Source organism: Gallinula chloropus (assembly GCF_964237585.1).
Source record: "Gallinula chloropus genome assembly, chromosome: 1".
In the NCBI taxonomy this organism is placed as follows: Eukaryota; Metazoa; Chordata; class Aves; order Gruiformes; family Rallidae; genus Gallinula; species Gallinula chloropus.
Window position 1 is genome coordinate 189,922,731 of NC_140085.1, and position 22,890 is coordinate 189,945,620.

The following is a 22,890-nucleotide window of genomic DNA, read 5'->3' on the forward strand; positions in this document are numbered from 1 at the left end:
CCCCCTAATATCTCATCTAACCCTTCCCTTCTTAAGCTTCACTCCATCCCCCTTGTCCTGCCACTCTCTGCCCTTTAACAAGCTGATTCCCCTCCTGTTTCTCTGCTCCCTTCAGGGACTGGAAGGCTGCAATGAGGTCCCCCCGCAGCCTTCTCTTCTCCAGGCTGAACAAGCCCAGCTCCCTCAGCCTCTCTTCATAGGGGAGGTGCTCCAGCCCTCTGATCATCTTCACGGCTCCTCTGACCCCTCTCCAACAGTCCTCCATCTTTCTTGTGTTGGGGCCACAGCTCTGGACTCAGGACTCCAGCTGGGGCCTCCCGAGGGCAGAGCAGAGAGGGACAATCCCCTCCCTGTCCCTGCTGTCATCCCTCTTCTGATGGTTCTGGAATATCTTCAGAGAAGGAGACTCCACACCCCCCTGGGTAGCCTGTCCCAGGGCTGTAGATACTAACAACACTAGAAAAATGTCACTCTTCTATTTTGAAGAGAGGGAATGAAATATTAACGTTCATGCAGCAGCTTTCTAGTTGGTTTTGTTTCCTTTTCTTTTTTACTCTACTAAAGGGAAAAGCCTGTGGTTTTAGTGTTGTTTTGTGTCTGGCCCTAATGTTTCTCTGAACACAAGCTGGACTCCTAACACATTTATGAGACAAATGGCTGAAAACATTGACTACGGTTGAGGTTACAAGAATTCTCTCTATATACTGACAGAATTGATTCTTGTGGGTCTGTTGCTAGTGGCAACTCCTCCTGATACCAAACTACAGCAGTATGATTTATGTTGAGTATGTTGCTTGCTGTTTAATGTTGTCTGAATTCTCTTTCCCGCATGCGTTGCTAGAGGGTCGTTGTTCAGGCATGAGGTAAAGATACAAAATCATACAATCACAGACTGCATTAGGTTGGAAGGGAACTTTAGAGGCCATCTAGTCCCACCCCCTGCAGTGAGCAGGGACATCTTCACTAGAGCAGGTCGTGCAGAGCACCAGCAACCCTGACCTTGAATGTCTCCAGGGATAGCCCCTCCACCACCTCTCTTGACAACCTGTCCTAGGGATCCTCCACCCTAATACTGGAAATGTTTTTCCTAATACCCAACCTAAATCTCCCCTTTTTGAGTTAGAACTGTTACCCCTCGTCCTGTTGCTCCATGCCCTCAGGAACAGTTCTTCCCCACCTTCCTACAGGCACCTTTCAGGGACTGGATGGGGCTTTAAGGTTCCCCCAGAGCCTTCTCTTCTCCAGGCTGACCCAGCCCAACTCTCCCAGCCTGGCTTCACAGGAGAGGTGCTGCAGCCCTTGGATCATTTTTGTGGCCTCCTCTGGACATGCTCCAACAGGTCCATGTCCTTCTTGTGAGGACTGAGATGGGATCTGATCAATGATTATCAATATCTGAAGGGTGGGACACAGGGGGACATGGCCAGCCTCTTCTCAGTGGGCTGTGGGGACAGGACATAGGGCAATGGCCTCAAGTTGGAGCACAAGAAGTTCCACGCCTATATGCAGAAGAACTTCTTCCTGGTGAGGGTGAGGGAGCCCTGGGACAGGCTGCCCAGGGGGGTGTGGAGTCTCCTTCTCTCGAGATATTCCAGCCATATCTGGACACCGACGTGTGCGACCTGTCCTGGGGACCCTGCTTTGGCAGGGGGGTTGGACCCGATGAGCTCTGGAGGTCCCTTCCAACCCCTATGGTTCTGTGAGTCTGTGAATTCCAGCAGGAGAGGGAGAATGCTGCTCTTGATGCAAAGGTTGCATAACTTTGCTTTCTTGATTTAGGAGGGTATTTCTTACATGATTTGCTAAACGCTGATTTAGAAGCTCTAACACCTCTGTTTACATTCGAGAGAATTTTCCTGTAGTGTAGTTTACCTTACTTGAGGAATAAGCGGGTATTTAAAGAGCAAACATTCCAAAGGACAAACCCTAGTGAAGCTGCCTGAGGTAAGTAGCTTTAATGGCAGGAAGAATGTACTCCTAATCACAGCACTGAGGTGCTGAATTGGATGCAGTTGGTGAGTTCCTGTAAAACCTCTGTGTAGCTGAATAGGAGTAAAAAGATGTAGCAAGACTGCTCTGGGTTGCAAAATGTTCTGTAGTAGCTGAATCACAGAATCACAAGGTTGGAAAAGTCCAGCCATTCCTGTCCTATGCTAAGCCAGATCCCTAAGTACCTCATCTATACTGTTCTTAAACACATCCGGGGTGGGGACTCAGCCCCCTCCCTGGGCAGCCTGTTCCACAGCCCCACAACTCTTCTAGGGAAGAACTTTTCCCTCCCATCTGAGCTGACCCTGCCCTGGTGCAGCTTGAGCCCATTTCCCCTTGTCCCATCTCCTGTCCCCTGGCTGAAGAGACCATCGCCCACCTCTCTGCACCCTCCTGGCAGGTCAGTGGAGGCGCTGAGAAGGTCTCCCCTCAGCCTCCTCTTCTCCAGGCTCAATACCCCCAGCTCCCTCAGCCGCTCCTCAGAGGATTTGCCCTCCAGCCCCTTCCCCAGCCTGGCTGCCCTTCTCTGGACTCTCTCCAGGACCTCCATGTCCTTCTTATGGTGAGGAATCCAGAACTGGACACAGCACTCGAGGTACAGCCTCACCAATGCCCAGTACAGGGGGGTATTAGTGTGTGCTTGGATATAAAAGGGACAGGGTTGATATTATACCTTTTATTTACATGGGGAAAACTGCTGCATGAAGATAGTAAGGAACTATAGAGGAGAGAAGAGCTCTGGTACGTTACAGCGTCTTTCAACTGTGAGGTAACACCATTCTGCAGGAACTACTGAAACTGTGTTTCGAACACCTCAGTATTTTAAGACTGAAGAGGAGATGATAGAGAGGTAATGTATCTTAAAATCAAATGTTGAAATCTCCACAATTCTATATTTTCTTTTATACTTTCTGGAGAACTGGACCTGGGGGTGTTGGGTGACTGCTGACTGAACATGAGCCAGCAGTGTGTCCAGGTGGCCAGGAAGGCCAACATCATCCTGTCTTGTGTCAGAAAAGCTTGTGTCACCAGTAGGTCTGGGGAGGGGATCGTGCCCCTGTACTGAGCATTGGTGAGGCTGTACCTCGAGTGCTGGGTCCAGTTTTGGGCTCCTCACCATAAGAAGGACATGGAGGTCCTGGAGTGAGTCCAGAGAAGGGCAACCAGGCTGGGGAAGGGGCTGGAGGGCAAATCCTCTGAGGAGCGGCTGAGGGAGCTGGGGGTGTTGAGCCTGGAGAAGAGGAGGCTGAGGGGAGACCTTCTCAGCGTCTCCACTGACCTGACAGGAGAGTGCAGAGAGGTGGGCAATGGTCTCTTCAGCCAGGGGACAGGAGATGGGACAAGGGGAAATGGGCTCAAGCTGCACCAGGGCAGGGTCAGCTCAGATGGGAGGGAAAAGTTCTTCCCTGCAAGAGTTATGGGGCTGTGGAATAGGCTGCCCAGGGAGGGGGCTGAGTCCCCAGCGCTGGCTGTGTTTAAAAAAAAGGGTAGATGAGGTACTTAGGGATATGATTTAGCATAGGATGGGAATGGTTGGACTTGATGATCTTAAAGGTCTTTTCCAACCTGGTGATTCTGTGAAATACGTTGAGGGAACTAGAAGAAAACAAGCAGTGACTTTGTGACGTGCTGCAAGACCAGCGCCCTTCAGGGAGATCGGCTGAATTCCTTGACTCAGCGAGCAGAGAAGTCTGTTGGTGGTACAAATATTTGTGCTTTAGGAGTTGTGAAGATGTCCTTCACCCATCTGCTGAGATCAGGCAGGCCTCCAGTTGATTTGCAAGCAGGAAATGTCACCGGCTTCTTGCCGTGGGGTCACAAGGCTTCATTGTGGGCAAAAGTTTAGGCTGCGGGTGACCTCACAAGGGTGGTTTTGAGTTTGTTGTTCTCATCTGTGTGCTTTCACAGCTGATGGGAACTTGGCCCATCCAGCAATGGTTGTATTAGCGTGCTCTTGTTAAAACTCTTGGCCCCGGAGGCCACATTCACGCTGTGTTTGGATGCTTGTGGTGTAAGAGCTGCACATTTCCCATACCTGCCGTGGGAGGAAGGCTGGTAATCCTAACTTGCTCTTAGGAGTCCTGTCCAGACCAGTGGCAACCTTGAGCTTCTGTGACCACAAATTGACTTCAGGACCTAGAGCAGAAATCAGCTGCTTCATGCATTTGGTGGGTAGAATCTCCTGGGAAGCCGAGGGGAAGGGAAAAATATGCTTGGATTGATGATTTTAGCTCAGTTTTTTTTTGAAGGACGACTTACAGAAAGCCAAAGAGCAAGCCACCCTGTTGTGTGGGAAGCTGAGGAATTTCAGCAGAAGCCCCACAAGGCTGAGCAAGGAGCTAAAGGACAGCATAGAAATGAAAGCGGTGGGCAGTGAGGGAGGACAAGTAAAGCTTTGCTTGGGGAAGGGCGGTATCAGTTGCATCTACAGCAAGTCAGGGATGTGAAGGGTAATGAAAGAGGTACCATGAGAACGGTAGCAGCAAGATACTTTTAGAGGCAACAGGGGAGACTGCCTGGTGATGGCTTCAGGGGAAAAGACCACAGTGCTCAACTTCTTTTATTCCACAGCACCCCCCCCAAAGTTCTAGCAGCCAAAATCTTTACCTGGGCTGAGGTGCTTCACATATCATTTGGAGAGAAGAACCACGATAATGCTGTGATCTGAGTGCTGGTGGACACCTTTCTACAAGACCTGGAGGAAAAATTGCACGTGTGTATCTCCATGCAGAACAGCATGGATGATGATCTCGAGCTGGGGTAGGAGACAGCAAGCTTAGCTGGAGATCAGACAAATAAAGCTAGCTCAGAATCTAAGTGGTGAACCTCTGTTTGGACAGTGCTATTAAATCATAGAATCATCAAATGTGTAGGGTTGGAAGGGACCTTTGAAGGCATCTAGTCCAACCCCCTGCAGTGAGCAGGGGCATCTTCACTAGAGCAGGTTGCTCAGAGCCCCAGCAAGCCTGACCTTGAATGTCTCCAGGGATGGGGCCTCCACCACCTCTCTGGGCAACCTGGGCCAGGGATCCACCACCCTCAGAGGGAAGAACTTCTTCCTAATGCCCAACCTAAATCTCCCCTTTTCTAGTTTAACCCATCACCCCTCATCCTATCGCTTCATGCCCTCGGGAACAGTTCTTCCCCAGCTTTCCTACAGGCACCTTTCAGGGACTGGAAGGGGCTCTAAGGTCCCCCCTGGAGCCTTCTCTTCACCAAGCTGACCCAGCCCAACTCTCTCAGCGTATCTTCATAGGAGAGATACTCCAGTCCTTCATTTTTGTTGCCTTCTCTGGACCCAGTTGAAAAGGTCCATGTCCTCCTTGTGCTGAGGGCTCCAGAGCTGTACACAGCACTACAGGTGAGGTCTCCCCAGAGCAGAGCCAAGGGGCAGAATCATCTCTCTTGATCTGCTAGGCACTTAACCCACTCCCACAGGACTTGGTTTGGTTTTCCAGTTTGCAGTAGATGTAACTTTGAAAGTCCAACAGCTGCAAACTTGCTTCAGCTTCCTTTTAGCTGGGTGGTAAGGGAAAGATGGGTCATTATCTTCAGATACTTTTTATTTTCTTCTTAATGCCATGTTTGAACTTGACAAACACGTGCAGAAGCTTAGAGAGCTTTCCCATTGTCTGTCAGGGACTTGTGCCAAATCACAGAGCTGATGGTGATTTTTGTGGTGCTGTCAGCAGTCAAAGGATTCTGTTGCTGTCTTCCAGGCAAGGCCATTGTGTTGCTTTGAGATGATGGTATTCCCTGTGTTCAGAGGTGTTTTCTTTGGGAAAAGGAAAGCCAATCTTTTGTGTAATTGTGTGAACTCCCCAACCTTCAAAAGTCTCTGAATTGAACACCGTGGGTACTTTGTGATGAAAATTGCTTGTGATTGTTCTGTCTCCGTTGTACGTCGTGTTTTAAATTGCCTCTTTGAAGTGGTGTGTTGATCTCTTCTCTTTGAAGAACCGCACCTGAGCTTGCATGATGGAAAGGAGCTAACAGGAGACCCCTTTCACATTACCAGTATGTTTCTAATGTCAACAATCCAGGTTACAGACTCACAGAATCGTAGGGGTTGGAAGGGACCTCCAGAGCCCATCGGGTCCAACCCCCCTGCCAAAGCAGCTCCCTAGGACAGGTCGCACAGGTCGGCGTCCAGATGGGGCTGGAATATCTCCAGAGAAGGAGACTCCACACCCCCCTGGGCAGCCTGTCCCAGGGCTCCCTCACCGAGAAGAAGTTCTTCTGCATGTTGGTGTGGAATTCCCTGTGCTCCAACTTGAGGCCATCACCCCTTGTCCTGTCCCCACAGCCACTGAGAAGAGGCTGGCCATGTCCCCCTGTGTCCCACCCTTCAGATATTGATAACCATTGATCAGATCCCCTCTCAGGCTTCTTAGGTGGCAGAGCACTGGAATAAGCTGCCCAGGAGTCTTCATCCTTCGGGTGCTTGGAATGAGGTGTGTGTCTCTTCAGATGCTTCAGGAGTGGTAATTCTGTTTCAAGTAAACCCAAAAAGGTGAAGAGAAGGCTATTACATGTTGTGTTTGAGGGTCTTGTCATGATGAATAATTTCTGTAGATTAACTATTGCTCCAGGTATGTCACCTTTGTCTCTGCTGGACATGGGAAGGGAATATTAATGCAGTCTGTCCTCCCGTATATGGGTGCTCCTGAAGGACCTAATTTGGCATATGGCTGCTGGTGTGTTGTCACCTCAGCCTTCATTGCTGGCTGCTGGCCTGAACTGAGCTGTGCTGATGATTTCTGTTAGCTGAAGTTCTTTGGAATTCAGTTGTGCCTTTGTTAGCGACACGGCTGCCCTTCCATTAAAAACCAGGTAACAACACGTGTTCAGTTCCACGATGTTGATTCATTATGGTGCATTTCTCATGTTACTGGGGAAAGTGGGATGAGGCATCCAGATAAAAGTAGTGAATTAATCTCCCAAACAGGAACATCAGTTTTCCTAAAGAAATCAGGGTTTCCTGAATGTGGTGGAAATGTTTTGGCCCCTTCCCTCTCCCAGGTATTTCAGGATTGCTCCCCTTTTGATTTTGTAGCAGCAACTGGAATGTCAAAGAATGTTTTAATCCAGCAGTGACAGTATCAAATGTAACTATCCATCTATTAAACAATAGCTTTGGATCTTTGAATTGTTAAGATGTTTCTTGACATACCAGAAAGACAGGATGTCATCCAGAGGGACCTGGAGAAGCTGGAGAAGTGGGCCCATGTGAACCCCATGAGGTTCAACAAAGTCAAGTGCAGGGTCCTGCACCTGGTTGGGGCAATCTTCATTGTCAATCCAGGCTGGGAGATGAAATGGTAGAGAGCAGCCCTGCAGAGAAGGATTTGGGGGTGCTGGTGGGTGAGAAGCTCAACATGAGCCAACAATGCCTGCTTGTAGCCCAGAAGGCCAACCCCATCCTGGGCTGCATCAAAAGGAGCGTGGGCAGCAGGTCCAGGGAGGGGATTCTGCCCCTCTGCTCTGCTCTCGTGAGCCCCCACCTGCAGTGCTGGGTCTAGTTCTGGGGTCCCCAACATAAGAAGGACATGGGACTGGTGGAACAGGGCAAGAGGAGGCCATGGAAATGGTCAGAGGGCTGGAGCACCTCTCCTGTGAAGCCAGGCTGAGAGAGTTGGGCTGGGTCAGCCTGGGGAAGAGAAGGCTCTGGGGAGATCTTACAGCACCTTCCAGTCCCCGAAGGGGCTACAGGAAAGCTGGGAAGGGACTTTTCAGAAGGGCAGGGAGTGACAGGACGAGAGGGGATGGGTTTAAATTGGAAGGGGGGAGATTTAGATTGGATAATGGGAAGAAATTCTTCCCTCTGAGGGTGGTGAGGCCCTGGCACAGGGTGCCCAGGGAAGTGGTGGCTGCCCCCTCCCTGGAGGTGTTCAAGGCCAGGTTGGATGGGGCCTTGAGCAGCGTGGGCTGGTGAGGGGTTGGAACTTGATGATCTTGAAGGTAAGGTCCCTTCGACCCCAAAGTATTCTATGACTATGATTCTTCTGGCATGCTGCACCTTTTACTCACACACGTGTGTGCTTCCAGCGAGGTTTCCTGTAGTGTTGTCATGGCAGTGGAGCTGTGGTCGCTACCTTGACATAGCATTCAGTGCAGTAGTTTTCATGCTGCTTCTTCAACAGTCACCTTCTGTGAACTGCAGTTGGCTTGATGCTGCTGGCTCCAGCAGAAGACTTCTCTTGGCTGCTTCCTGACAGGGAAATACTTCAAAGTTTTGTCTTGAACAGACTCACTGGGGAGTGTCAAGCGACGCTTGGACTTATGTTTATTTAGAGAGTGACTGTGCAGCTGGTAGCCTGGAGTACAGCTAACAGGTAGCAGATGGTACAAGAACACCCCATTCAAGATGTGGAGTTGCTTGAAATTTGAGCAGGGACAATGTTGGGAACATCAGTGGGAGTACAGCAGAGATCTCAACCCTGACAGAGGATGTGGCTGTTTGGGTCCTGGGTGGAAAGTTGTGTGTGGTGCTTCTCCTTGGAGCTGGGAACAGTAGTTGCCTCACCCATTGGAGATGTGCTATGATGAACCACTGAGTTGTCACCAAGCAAAGGAGCTGTGGAAGGAAGAGAAGAGACTGTACCATCAGAGGGATGTGATGGGCAGGAAACAGAAGCATCCATGTGCTGAGATAATGGAATATCTTGGGAGGTTTGTTGTTTGCTGGGAAGTTGGATCCAGGATGCTACAGAACAGCTACAAAGTCTTGTCCAACGTGAGGACTCTTACCCCATGTGGGCACCTAGGATGCTACCAGTGAATGTGTAAAGAGCGATGCCAGAACTCTGGGGACAAGTGTGAAGGACATGGCGGCCTTGTGGGTGTTCTTAGTCCTTCCTGTGAAGGGCTTGGGCACTGGTGGACACATCCAGCAGGCCAGCACCTGGCTGTGCAGCTTTTGTTGTAGACGTGGCTTTGTATCTTAAAAACATGAGAGCTTTGTTGACACAAGTACTGATGGGAAGGGATGGGGTCCACCTGACACCATGGGGCACAAGCATGTTTGCCAAACAGATGGACCTAGGGAGGAAGACTCTAAATTAGGTCTGCTGGGGGAGAGTGAAGCATTATCTGTCTGGAGGACTGTGAGGTTATTGGGACTGCAGGTGACAGTGAACCATCTTTGAAAGGTCATGGCAGTCAGGAGGTGCTCCTTATGACTGGAAGAAGGCAATTGCTGTAGCCATTTTCAGAGATGGCTGAATGGACGATCTGATGAACTGCTGCTCCCTGTTCACCTTTACCATCTTTAGGAAGATGATGGAGTAAAACCTCACAGAAGCCGTTTCTAAAGCTTTTTTTTCCAAGAAGCCATTTCTTGAAGGGGTGAGAAGGTGACTGGGAGCAGCCAGTGTGGATTTACCAAGGACAAATTGTGCCTGATTGCCTCTGGGAAAGCTGCAATGTGGGACAAGGTGACAGGAGTGTACATTTCATGTGTTGACTTTAGTGAGGCCTTCGACACGTCTCCTGTAATATTTTTATAGCCACATTGGGGACATACGGACTGATAAGTGGGTGGAAAATTGGCTGGACTTCCAACTGTACGTGGTGGAGAGCAGCACGAAGTCCAGCTGGCAGCTGGGTATCTCAGAGGTCAATACTGGATCAATACTGTTTAATGACTTTAGGAACAACCTGGATGACGGGATGGAGCACTCTCTCTCGGCAGGTTGATGATGGGTATCAAGGGTTGATAGGCTGGAGACAGGGCCGTGTACAGGCCGACCCTGACAGATGGGTCATGTGGGTTGGCAGGGACCTCCTGAAGGTCAACAAAGGCAAACACCAAGCCCTGCCCTTGGGACACGCTGGCCTTGAGCAGCAGGCCAGGCTGGGGCAGCCGGCTGGGTCTTAATGCCGTCTTGGTTGTAAATATTCCAAGTGTGTGTAGTTCACCACAGGATCCTCCCCTGTTCCTCTTGAGTTAGGAACTATTTCCCTTGCTTGGACTAAATACATCCTAAATAAAAAAGACAGGGATGTCCTGGAAACAGTCCAGAGGAAGCTACGAAGATGATTATGGGCCTGGAGCATCTCCCCCGTGAGGAAAGGCTGAGTGAGCTGGGGCTGTTCAGCCTGGAGAAAAGAAGACTAAGGGGGGACCTTATTAATGTTTATCAAAATCTTAAGTATGGGATGCAGGGGGAAATGGTGGTCTGTGGAGACAGGACAAGGGGCAATGGCTGCAAGTTGGAGCACAGGAAGTACCTCACCAACATGCGGAAGAACTTTAACACAGTGAGGGTGAGGGAGCCCTGGGACAGGCTGCCCAGGGGGGTGTGGAGTCTCCTTCTCTGGAGATATTCCAGACCCATCTGGACACCGACCTGTGCGACCTGTCCTAGGGAGCTGCTTTGGCAGGGGGGTTGGACCCGATGGGCTCTGGAGGTCCCTTCCAACCCCTATGGTTCTGGAATTCTGTATGTTCTAGATGTCATGAATTGTTCCAGAGCTACTTTTTGGGAAGCTGGAAATTTTGGGGTATTTCATAGAATGTGTTAGGTTGAAAGGGACCTTTAAAGGTCATCCAGTCCAACCCACATGCCCTCCACATTCTTTAATCTAGCCTTAAAAAGCACTGGTAGATATTTCAGGGGGTTTGTTGTGGTTTGTTTTGTCCTTTTTAATTCAAACAGTAGCAAAGACACGGTGTAATCTTTGAACACAGATACTCAGACTACAGTCCATACAGATACTCAAACAGAATCACAAGGTTGGAAAAGCCCTTTCAGATCGAGTCCAACCATTCCTGTCCTATGCTGACCCAGATCTCTCAGTACCTCATCTACCTGTCTGTTAAACACACCCAGGGAAGGTGACTCAGCCCCCTCCCTGGGCAGCCTGTTCCACAGCCCCACAACTCTTGCAGGGAAGAACTTTTCCCTCCCATCTGAGCTGACCCTGCCCTGATGCAGCTTGAGGCCATTACCCCTTGTCCCATCTCCTGTCATTTGCTTACTATAAGTAAGGTTTGAGGAACCTTGAACTGTTTTTACTAATATTTTAAGTTTAATTAGGCTATATTGGTTATCTCAAGGTAGCTCAGTAACATAAATCACAGGTGTCTTTAAAAACCCCACAAAACCCCAACAGAAAATCCCAACAGTTTCCCACAGGCCCGAGGAACAGGCAGTTGCAGCTACAGCAACAGTGTTAAAGGTTGTGTTCATCTTCAAACATCTTCAGCAAAAAGCCCTCCCCAGCCAGAGCACTCACTGAAGGGAAAAAGAAGCTGGTCAAAAGTATTGTTTTCTCTTAAGTTCTGAGGAAATCCAGGTCTTAGGAGAGCTGCCAGAAGAATCCAAGTCCAGCTCAGTTTGACTTCATTCTGATATAAAACAATAAATCCTTCCTGTTCATTTAAGTAACAATTAACAGAACCAATTTAGAAAAATAAAACTCAAAATAATTCACTGAGTCACTTCCATGAGCGTTGCTGAACTGAGTCAGTTTAAAATCAGTTGCAGTGTGCTTTGCAGTTCTTGTGTTCTGCTCTGGTGAGGCCCCACCTTGAATACTGTGTTGAGTTTTGGGCCCCTTACTGCAAGAAAGACATTGAGGTCCTGGAGTGTGTCCAGAGAAGGGCAACCAGGCTGGGGAAGGGGCTGGAGGGCAAATCCTCTGAGGAGCGGCTGAGGGAGCTGGAGGTGTTGAGCCTGGAGAAGAGGAGGCTGAGGGGAGAACTCATTGCTCTCTCCAGCTCCCTGGAAGGAGGTTGTGGTGAGCTGGGGCTCAGCCTCTCCTCGCAGATAACCAGCGACAGGATAAGAGGCAGTGGCTGCAAGTTGGGCCAAGGGAGGTTCAGGTTAGAAATGAGGAGAAATTTCTTCTCCAGAGGAGCAGTTGGACATCGGAGCAGGCTGCCCAGGGAGGTGGTGGAGTCACCGTCCCTTCGGGTGTTCTAGGAAAGGTTGGATGAGGTACTCAGGGACATGGTTTAGTGTGTAATAGAGGAGTCAGGGGGACAGTTGGGCTAGATGATCTTGGAGGTCTTTTCCAACCTTAGTGATTCTGTGATTCTAAGTAGATTTGCCGTGTCCTGCACTTGAGTCATAACAACCTCATACAAAGCTCCACGCTTGGAGAGGAGAGGCTCAAGAACTGTCTGGAGGAGAGAGACCTAAGGGTGTTGATCAACAGCTGACTGAACACGAGCTAGTAGTGTGAATGGGTGGCCAAGGCGGCCAACACCATCCTGGCCTGTATCACAAACAGCATGGCCAGCAGGACCAGGGAAGTGATCCTTCCCCTGTACTCAGCGCTGGTGAGGCTGCACCTGGAGTAGTGTGTTCCAGTTTGGGCCCCTCACTACAAGAAGGACATGGAGATGCTGGAGTGTGTCCAGAGAAGGGCTACAAAGCTGGTGAAGGGTTTAGAAGACAAGTCTTATGAGGAGGGGTCTGAGGGAGCTGGGATTGGTTAGTCTGGAGGAGGCCGAAGGGAAACCTCATCGCTCTGTACAACTACCTAAAATGTGGTTGTAGTGAGGTGGGGGTTGGTCTCTTCTTCCTGGTAGCTGGTGATGGGACAAGGGGAAACGGCCTGAAGCTGTGTCAGGGGAAGGTTAGGTTGGGTATTAGGGACAATTTCTGTACTGAAAGGGCTGTCAGATATTGGCCCAGGCTGTACAGGGAGATGGGTGAGTCGCCATCCCTGGAGGGGTTTAAAAGAAGAGTACATGTTGTATTCGGTGACATGTTTAGTGCTGGACCTCATAGAGCTGGATAGATGGTTGGACTCTAAGGGCTTTTCCAACTGAAACCATTCTCTGATTCTATTCTATGATTCTACCTCTAGAATTTTTGATGGGCTGAATTAATTTTCAAACTGACTTTTAAAATTCCTTTATTAGCTCATAAAATCAAAACTTTGGAGAACCTTTTATTTGTCCACCACCCCCATTCCTTTTCTCACTACTGGGTCTTTGCAGATCTACTTTGCCAATCTGCATCTCTTGTCCCTTCAATGTGGGTTTCGTTTTCTTTTGACTTGAGGAGATTCATGGCTGAGAAAGGAAAGCAATAATAACACCATCTGTGTTAGGGACAGAGTAACCTGCACGAAAAAGGTTCTTGAGATGAGATGTAGCATCACCATGCAGTGTACCTTCCATGCAGTGTACAACCTTGTGTAGGAGATCAGGCTTGGAGGCTGGTGGTCCTGCCTGTGGCAGGGGGGCTGGAACTCTATGACCCTTGAGGTCCCTTCAACTCAGACCATTCTATGATTCTATTATTCCCCTCCCCGTCCTTTCATCATCTTTGAGATGAATGGCGCTGAAAGTGTCACTGCTGCTGCTCTGTGTTCTGCTGAGCCAAGATTTTTAGTCTCTGTATTGCTGAGCAGAAGGTTTTTTTGGGGTTTTGCTTTGTTTTCCTCATTTGCTGCTCCTTGCTTTTGTTAGTGTAGCAACTGGGACTCTGAGGTCAAGGGCAGTTAAAACAAGGGCATTTCTTTAGTCTGGCATTTGGGGATATGATGCCAATTTATGTTTTCTGGTGTTTTGCATAGATGTATAAATGGTATGGATGATTTTTCTTTCATTAAAATTTCATCAAATCACAGAATGACCAGCTTGGAAAAGACCTTCAAGATCAAGTCCAAACATTCCTGTCCTGTGCTGACCCAGATCTCTCAGTACCTCTTCTACCCCTCTGTTAAACACATCCAGGGATGGTGACTCAGCCCCCTCCCTGGGCAGCCTGTTCCACAGCCCCACAACTCTTGCAGGGAAGAACTTTTCCCTCCCATCTGAGCTGACCCTGCCCTGGTGCAGCTTGAGCCCATTTCTCCTTGTCCCATCTCCTGTCCCCTGGCTGAAGAGACCATTGCCCACCTCTCTGCACCCTCCTGGCAGGTCAGTGGAGGCACTGAGAAGGTCTCCCCTCAGCCTCCTCTTCTCCAGACTCAACACCCCAGCTCCCTCAGCCGCTCCTCAGAGGATTTTCCCTCCAGCCCCTTCCCCAGCCTGGTTGCCCTTCTCTGGACTCGCTCCAGGACCTCCATGTCCTTCTTATGGTGTGGAGCCCAGACCTGGACACAACAACAATCTATCTGAATGTCCACAGTCAAAAAATTCCAGCACTGGTGCTAGGTGACTGGTACCAGTTTGCCAGTCAATACATCTGGTTTTCCCAATGACTCTGATCTTGCACAGAGAATTCGTTCCAACCATGATTAAGGCCCCTACCCACCTCACCGTTGAGTTTCTCAGCTTTTAAATGGAAATCCATTCACCTATGCAAATTTAGCCCCTTCTTTTATTCAATAGACCTGTATGTGAAGTGTCTGTTTACATTTTTGCATAGCTCCCTTGATGTAGGTAAATTAGCTTTTTAATACAGAGAGAAATTTGCTTGCTGATGTTCAGTGTGTCATCATGTAACTATTTTCACTGTGCGAGCTGTGACTTTCAGCCTTTCATTTGTATGACTGGGGCATCTTTGCAAACATAGAACTGGCATGTGTGTATATATATATATAATATAAGTGGTTATATTATGTAAAACTTCCAGATATTTTAATGTTGATATACTGATTTTTCATGGAAGGTAGAACTTGAACACACTTCTAGCCCAAATCATAGAATCATAGAATGGTTTGGGCTGGAAGGGACCCCAAGGATCACAGAGTTCCAACCCCCTGCTACAGGAAGGGCCACCAACCTTCAGGACTGAAGCTGCACAAGGTTGCCCAGGGCCCCATCCAACCTGGCCTTGAACACCTCCAGGGACAGGGCATCGACCACCTCTCTGGGCAGCCTGTTCCAGCCCCTCACCACTCTCTCTGGAAAGAACTTCTCCCTAATATCTCATCTAACCCTTCCCTCCTTCAGTTTCACTCCATCCCCCTTGTCCTGCCACTCTCTGCCCTTTAACAAGCTGATTCCCCTCCTGTTTCTCTGCTCCCTTCAGGGACGGGAAGGCTGCAATGAGGTCCCCCCACAGCCTTCTCTTCTCCAGGCTGAACCAGCCCAGCTCCCTCAGCCTCTCTTCATAGGGCAGGTGCTCCAGCCCTCTGATCATCTTCGTGGCCCTGTGTACCAGCTTGAGTCCACATGTTTCTCCTGGTAACTGAGAGCTCTGTAGGAAAACTGACCTGGCTCCTCACTTCTCATCATTACACTTATTTACAATGAAAATTTGAAAACATGTTCCATTGTACTCAGCTCTGGTGAGGCTGCACCTTGAGTGCTGTGTCTACTTTTCGGCCCCTCACTACAGGAAGGATGTCGAGATGCTGGAGGGCGTCCAGAGGAGGGCAATGAAGCTGGTGAAGGGTCTGGAGCACGAGACCTGTGAAGAGACTCTGAGGGAGCTGGGGCTTTTTAGTCTTGAGAGGCTGAGGGGAGACCTTATAGCATTCTACAACTACCTGCAAGGAAGGTGTAGAGGGGTGGGGGTTGGTCTCTTCTTTCAGGTAACAAGCAATAGGACAAGGGGAAATGGCTTAAAATTGCAGTAGGGGACATTTAGGTTGGACATCAGGAAGAATTTCTATACTGAAAGGGTTGTCAGGCATTGGAACAGGCTGCCCAGGGAGGTGGTGGAGTCACGATCCCTTGGAGGTGCTTAAAGGGGTGTAGATGAAGTGCTTGAGGACATGATCTAGAGGTGGACCAGGCAGGGTTAGGCTGTGGTTGGACTTGATGATCTTAAGGTCTCTTAAGGTCTCTTCCAACCCAGGTGATTCTATGATTCAATGAATATTTCATAGCATGTCCTATCTCAGATTGCTGGGAGTGATTTAAATACCTAAGAGCTGCTGGAATTCATGTTTGGGAATTTGCAGTGTTGGGAGGGTTTGGGACTAGTAAAACTAATGCAGATGAAGCAGGGTGATGGTAAGTGTAGTTTTCTTTCCCCTGCTCCCTTACATTCCCACTGTTTCATGGAATCCCAGGGAAAAAAATGATGTAATCCAATTTCTTTAATCTGACAGATCATTGTGTGTCATCCAGTTATTTTTACTCACACAAAGTCATATAAATGAAGACCAAAGAGTTTCTTTCCTTGGGGAAACAAAGCAAACAGCTCAGCCATGTGGTGCACCTTGGAGCGTGCTCCCCCAGGTCAGAAGCCTGCTGAGGGGTGTAAGGTGAAAGTGTAGGTGGGTGAAGTTCTGCTATGTCACAGAAAAATCTCCACCTTCCTCCTCTTCAGATCCTCATATTAGGTTTTAATCTGAAGGAGAAGTCCTCTCCAGCCCCACATTTAGTCCTTATTTCCCTAACAACTAATTATTTAGGGGCGACTGTCCTCTAACCCCCACTATCTGTTTTCTACGAGATGTGGCCTATTGCTGGCATTTCACAAGAAGCCACCCCTTCTCCACAAAGCTTCTCTCGCTCTTCATGCTTCAGAAAGAATGTTCCTTCATAATCCCTCCAGGATTACGTTCCTTCTAGTCTTAGCTGGGGCGGGGGGCATTCCTCACCCCCTTCCCCTGCTGCACCGTGGGGTCCCACCCACAGCAGACAGTCCTCCAGAAACTTCTCCAATGTGAATCCTTTCCCCTGGGGCTTCAGCTCTTCCCCAGCTGCCCCAGCGTGGGTCACTGCTGTGGGTGCAATCACAAATCACAGAATGTCTCTCAGTCCCTCAAGCCCAGACTGCTCCAGCCTGGTCCCCCATGGGGTCACAAGTGCCCCCAGCAAACCTGCTCTGGCGTGGGTCTGTCACCCATCTCTGTGTCTCTGTCTCTCTCCACGGGCTGCAAGTGCTGGCAGGGGCTTGCTCCAATGTGGGTCACAGCATCTCCTGTCTGTCTCCCCCTGCTCCAGCGTGGGGCCTCTCCATGGGCTGCAGGTGGGGTCTCAGACTTTACCATGGGCTGTGGGGGGACACCCACTCCACCATGGGTTTCTCCAGGGGCTGCAGGGGCATCTTTCTCTCCGGCACCTGGGGTGCCTCCTCCCCCCTTCCCTGCCCTTGGTGCCTGCACAGCTCCTCACACCTTCTCACTCCCTTCTCTGGGGACACAAAGCAGCTGCTTGTGGGTTTCTCTCCTAAATGTGATTCTCAGAGGTGCTGTGACGATCACTGATGGGCTCAGCCTTGGTCAGCAGCGACTCCGGCCTTGAGCTGGCTGATGTTTGCTGTGTGGGGCCTGTAGAGAGCTTCTGGCTGCTCCTTGCAACAGCCACTCCTGCAGCTCCCTTCTCCACCAGAACCCCACCATGCAAATCCATAACATCTTTGCAGTATAGAGTAAGGAATTCCTGTCCAGAAACAAAACCCAGGACCCTTTTTTGGGCATGCCATTCTGCTATTTCTTACACTTAACAGTTAATTTGAGAGAAAAGTTAAATCACAGATATTAACACATCCTTGTTTAAAGAAATCCTAAATAATGTTCTTGCTTTCTTCCAGCCCCACTAATTAATTTCATAAAACCTTTTCAGTAACAGAGAAGTTTTCATTTGCTTATGGAGCCAAATGAACCTAAAATTCCATCTTGAATGACATTAAGGGCAAGAATATCCCACCTTTGAACATAAAATTACAGTACACACATACATGTTTTCAGGTTTCCCGAGTTAAGAAATTCAAATGTGTTTTATGAGCCAGATTGTTTTATTTTCCCTGCCTAAAATAATTTTCTCCTGGGAAATTTATCTACTCTACTCTCATACTTTGGCATGTTTTATAATATAGTTGTCATAAAAGGATTCTTACCTAAACTATCCTGAGGTTAAATCCAGCTTTGTGTTTGACTAATCAAGGGGAATGCAGTCCTAAAGCACAGGAGAACAGCAGCTTCAAGGAATGCATACAGCTGATCCCACTGTTTTTTCAGTACTTCCCATTTTCTCCATTCACAAAACACAGATCAAACACAACGCTGAGTATTGTATCAATTGAATTATGGGGTGTCTTGCCGACTTTTTTTGTCCAACCCCATTTAACATACAGAAGATCTAAAGCAATTCTAAAATGTTTCTAATGTAGGGAGCTGCTACCGTATGGGATGTTTTCTCCATGCTGGAGCTTGAGATCCTTCCAAGGACCAAGATTTCTGTTGGTTTTGCAAGTAAATTTGATTTAGTAGTAGAGTCTTGCACCTAGGAAGGAATAACCACTTGAATCAGTACAGGCTGGGGGATGACCTGGCGGAGAGGAGCTCTGCAGAGAAGGACCTGGGGGTCCTGGTAGGTGACAGGTTGGCCCTGAGCCAGCAGTGTGCCCTGGTGGCTAAGAGTGCCAACGGGATCCTGGGGTGCATCAAAAGGAGCGTGGCCAGCAGGTCAAAGGAAGGGATCCTCCCCCTCTGCTCTGCCCTGGTCAGGCCCCACCTGGAGTGTTGTGTCCAGTTCTGGGCTCCCTGGTATAAAAGGGACAGGGATCTCCTGGAGAGAGTCCAGAGGAGGGACACAGGGATGATTAAGGGCCTGGAGCATCTCCCCTATGAGGAAAGGCTGAGAGAGCTGGGGCTGTTCAGCCTGGAGAAAAGAAGCCTGAGAGCAGATCTTATTAATGTTTATAAATATCTGAAGGGTGGGACACAGGGGGACATGGCCAGCCTCTTCTCAGGGGCTGTGGAGACAGGACAAGGGGCAATGGCCTCAAGTTGGAGCACAGGAAGTTCCACACCAACATGTGGAAGAACTTTTACACAGTGAGGGTGAGGGAGCCCTGGGACAGGCTGCCCAGGGGAGTGTGGAGTTTCCTTCTCTGGAGATATTCCAGCCCCGTCTGGACACCGACCTGTGCGACCTGTCCTAGGGAGCTGCTTTGGCAGGGGGGTTGGACCCGATGATCTTTCAAAGTCCCTTCCAACCCCTATGGTTCTGTGATTCTGTGTAGTCCACATGCACTAGTTGCCAGTCCACTGACATACAGTTGTCAAACAATTTAGCTGCTTTTTTTTTCCTTTGTCCCTCATTTAACTCTAAAGTCTGTCTGGCAGAAACCCTTTTTAAGGAAATGATGGAATCTGTAGTGTCTTGTTTATGTGTTAATGATTCTATTTTTTTTCCTCTTTCAGAGCATTCAGTCAGAAAAGAGCTGCAATTGAGAAAGAATATGCCCAGGTAGGTCCTGGAATAATTTTAATATCTATGGCATTGTTCTCCAGAGGCAATATATTCCTTAGCAAATTTACTACAGAATATGTGTCTGTTTATCGTTTCCTTAAGTTATTTAGTATGAAAGTACCACTGGAAAATCTGCATCGCGGCTCAGTGCCGCTTCTGTTTTCACAAACATTTGCACTTGGGGAAGTTCTTGGGTACCAAAGACGTCTTGAACTTCTTTTATTTGTTTCCAATCACTATAAAGTTGATCATCCCTTTGAGGTTATCTCAGGAGTTTGTGCAAAACTTGAGGAAATAAGTTAAAATCAGGTCAATCAGAGGAGAGGAAACGTGTTCTGGCATACTCAGTCTGAACTAAATTCATATTCTTCAGCAAGAGTGGCTTTCCATTCATCTGAAAGAAAAGCAGCCAGCTTTTTGGCACTGTGATGGGGAGTGGAGTGAATTTTGATTTGTTTATGAAAAAGGAGGGAGGATTGATTTTTCTCCCTTAGAATTAGGGAGGAAGGTTAAAAGCATCTATAATAAGGGGCAGCTGCCTGCTTAATTTACAGTAAAGGCTCTTGGAGCTTAAGTCAAAGTGCAACAGATTAAAAATATATTAATTTATTTTAAAACAGATTAAAGGTAGACTCAAATCCAAGCAAAGGGAGCATGTGGAGTTCAGCGTGTAGGAAATACTGGAGATGTGCCTGATGGTAAAACTGATGTTGCAGTAGTGAGTAGTGAGAATGATGTTTCTGAATGTAATTTGTAGGCTGTGGCATTAAGCATCCTTTTAGCCAGCAGTGCTGCATCACCACAAATATAATGTTTCCTGGGGGCTGGATGTCCCTGCGAGTTTAGGAAAGAGGATTTCTGTGGGTTCTGAACCCACAATGTACATGGTTATCTAGTTTGAGATTTTTCTCCCAAACTTAGCTGAAAACACTTGGGGAGATCAAATGAAATTTGTTTTGATTTTAATTGTGATGCTGGCAGTGGTGCTGGGAGGGTCGGCGGTGATGGGCACTCCACTTCTTTCATTGTAGGAGAATTTCTATTGGAATACATTGATTACATCAGCAGCTGTGCTTCGTTTCATTAAATACGGTCATTTTCCAATGATGGAATCGACACGTGCCTAATGCAGCTTTGAGTCAGCAGTGTGCCCAGGTGGCCAGGAAGGCCAATGGCATTCTGGCTTGTGTCAGACACAGTGTGGCCAGTAGGTCTGGGGAGGGGATTGTGCCCCTGGACTGGGCACTGGTGAGGCTGCACCTCCAGTGCTGGGTCCAGTTCTGGGCTCCTCACCATAAGAAGGACATGGAGGTCCTGGAGCGAGTCCAGAGAAGGGCAACCAGGCTGGGGAAGGGGCTGGAGGGCAAATCCTCTGAGGAGCGGCTGAGGGAGCTGGGATGTTCAGCCTGGAGAAGAGGAGGCTGAGGGGAGACCTTCTCAGCACCTCCACTGACCTGCCAGGAGGGTGCAGAGAGGTGGGTGATGGTCTATTCAGCCAGGGGACAGGAGATGGGACAAGGGGCAATGGGCTCAAGCTGCACCAGGGCAGGGTCAGCTCAGATGTGAGGGAAAAGTTCTTCCCTGGCAGAGCTGTGGGGCTGTGGAACAGGCTGCCCAGGGAGGGGGCTGAGTCCCCACCCCTGAGTGTGTTTAACAGACGGGGAGATGAGGTACTGAGAGGTCTGGTCAGCATAGGACAGGAACGGTTGGACTTGATGATCTTAAAGGTCTTTTCCAACCTTGTGATTCTGTGGATTCAACGTGTGTATTTAGGGATTTTTCTAATGTTATTATAGACAGTTCAGGAGCAATTTCTAATAACTCATCCCTCCAATACTGGGAATGCTTTTTAGACGTGGAGGCGCTTGGAGCAGTTGCTGTATTTAGGGAACAGCCTCAATGCATTGGAAAAATAATTAACATTCTCAGATTCAGAAGTCTTAACAACTGAGCCTTTCAGATACTCATGGTTTAACCCCCCTAAACCCCCCAAACTTTCCAGCAATACAGCTGCATCATTTGAGATTCACTGAATGGCTGGTTCTATGAATGAACTCTTGTGGGATCGCTTCCTCGGTTTGCCGATAAGCGTCCAGTTCAAGAACAATGTTGGATGAGGGCTTATTTTTTTTGGGGGGGAGGATGGACTTATAAAAGGATTTCTGTTTTTGAGACTGTAATAAAATTTCACAGAAAGCCTTTTTTTTTTTTTTCTGAGAGGAGTTGTAATCCGAATAAACATGAAGTTGTATTCAGAAGTGGCAGGAGATTCCTTTGAAATCAGTTATAAAGGGGACTGGAAATTCTCAGCAGTTCATTTCGGAAGTCAGATTTCTAAATCTTTTTACAGATTCCATCCAAATCCCTTTTCCCACCTTAGGGAATTTGGAATATTCTAATTTAAGACTTTCTTTGGCAAGCTAAAAAACAATAATACATTTATTTTTAAAAAAAGTGGAAGGGTGGACAGTGAAAATAAGTTTCCCAGAACCAAATGCTTCATTGGTTTCAAAATCTTGTGCTGATGCACTGCTCTTGGGTGCCAAGTTTCTGGACACAGAGAGCTTTTGTTTAGGGCAGGAGGACCTGTAGGAATGCTAGTGAAACCCCATGGTTTGGTGTTTATAATTTCTCCCTAATTACAGGGCAGGCGGCTTGAATGTGTGTGATGAATTACAGGAGCTGCAGGTAAATTGCCTCAGGGTTTAATCTATTGAGGGATTTTATTTTTACTGAATATTTTCACCGTTCTCGTTCGTAGTGAGACAAACTAGTTCATTCGTGTAGTGAGTCCACAACTCGAGTGCTGGGTCCAGTTTTGGGCTCCTTACTATAAGAAGGACATGGAGGTCCTGCAGCGAGTCCAGAGAAGGGCGACCAGGCTGGGGAAGGGGCTGGAGGGCAAATCCTCTGAGGAGCGGCTGAGGGAGCTGGGGGTGTTGAGCCTGGAGAAGAGGAGGCTGAGGGGAGACCTTCTCAGTGCCTCCACTGACCTGCCAGGAGGGTGCAGAGAGGTGGGTGATAGTCTCTTCAGCCAGGGGACAGGAGATGGGACAAGGGGAAATGGGCTCAAGCTGCACCAGAGCAGGGTCAGCTCAGATGTGAGGGAAAAGTTCTTCCCTGGCAGAGTTGTGGGGCTGTGGAACAGGCTGCCCAGGGAGGGGGCTGAGTCCTCACCCCTGCGTGTGTTTAACAGCTGGGTAGATGAGGTACTGAGAGATCTGGTTTAGCATAGGACAGGAATGGTTGGACTTGATGATCTCTTTTCCAACCCAGTGATTCTGTGATTTTGTACATGTCACCATCGCAGGTTTTTTTAGCTCTCTTCCTTTTTTCCTTTTTGTTTGAGTCCAGTGGGACCTTCACTGGCTTTTCTATGCTGTGCAGTGGTATAAATGGGGGAGGTATGTGATTTATCAGCCCTGGTCCTGCAGCCCTGCAGCCCTTTCCAGATATGTTTGGAATATGCACTGCAGCTATTTCACTTGTATTTTCAGTACTGTGTTATTTAATGCGCACCTCAAGGATTGCCTGGACGTTCAGAACTGAGAGTGTAGAAAGGCTTTCACAGAACCACAGACTGGTGGGTGCTGGCAGGGATCTGTGGAGATCATCCACTCCAACCCCTGCCAGAGCAGGGTCCCCTCCAGCAGGCTGCACATGACAGCGCCCAGGGTCACGAGGCTGGACTGTCTCCAGAGATGGAGGGAGAATCCATCCTCTCTGGGCAGCCTGGCCCAGGGCTCTGCCACCCTCCCAGCAAAAAAGCTCCTCCTCAGGGTTAGGGGGAACTTCCTCTGCTCCGTTCTGTGCCCATCACCTCTTGTCCTGTCATTTGACAT

The 22,890-nt window shown here is 48.7% G+C and overlaps 1 protein-coding gene across 1 annotated transcript in view; it reads left to right on the plus strand.

Annotated features, from left to right (window-relative positions):
• The window catches only part of FCHSD2 (FCH and double SH3 domains 2), a gene marked incomplete at its 3' end in the record, with an annotated part of 184,739 nt that overhangs the window by 28,282 nt on the left and 133,567 nt on the right, over positions 1 to 22,890 (plus strand). Inside the window, exon 3 of the mRNA XM_084266759.1 lies at positions 19,000 to 19,045. Coding sequence (XP_084122885.1) covers positions 19,000 to 19,045 — 46 coding nt within the window. The remainder of the gene's footprint in view (positions 1 to 18,999; positions 19,046 to 22,890) is intronic.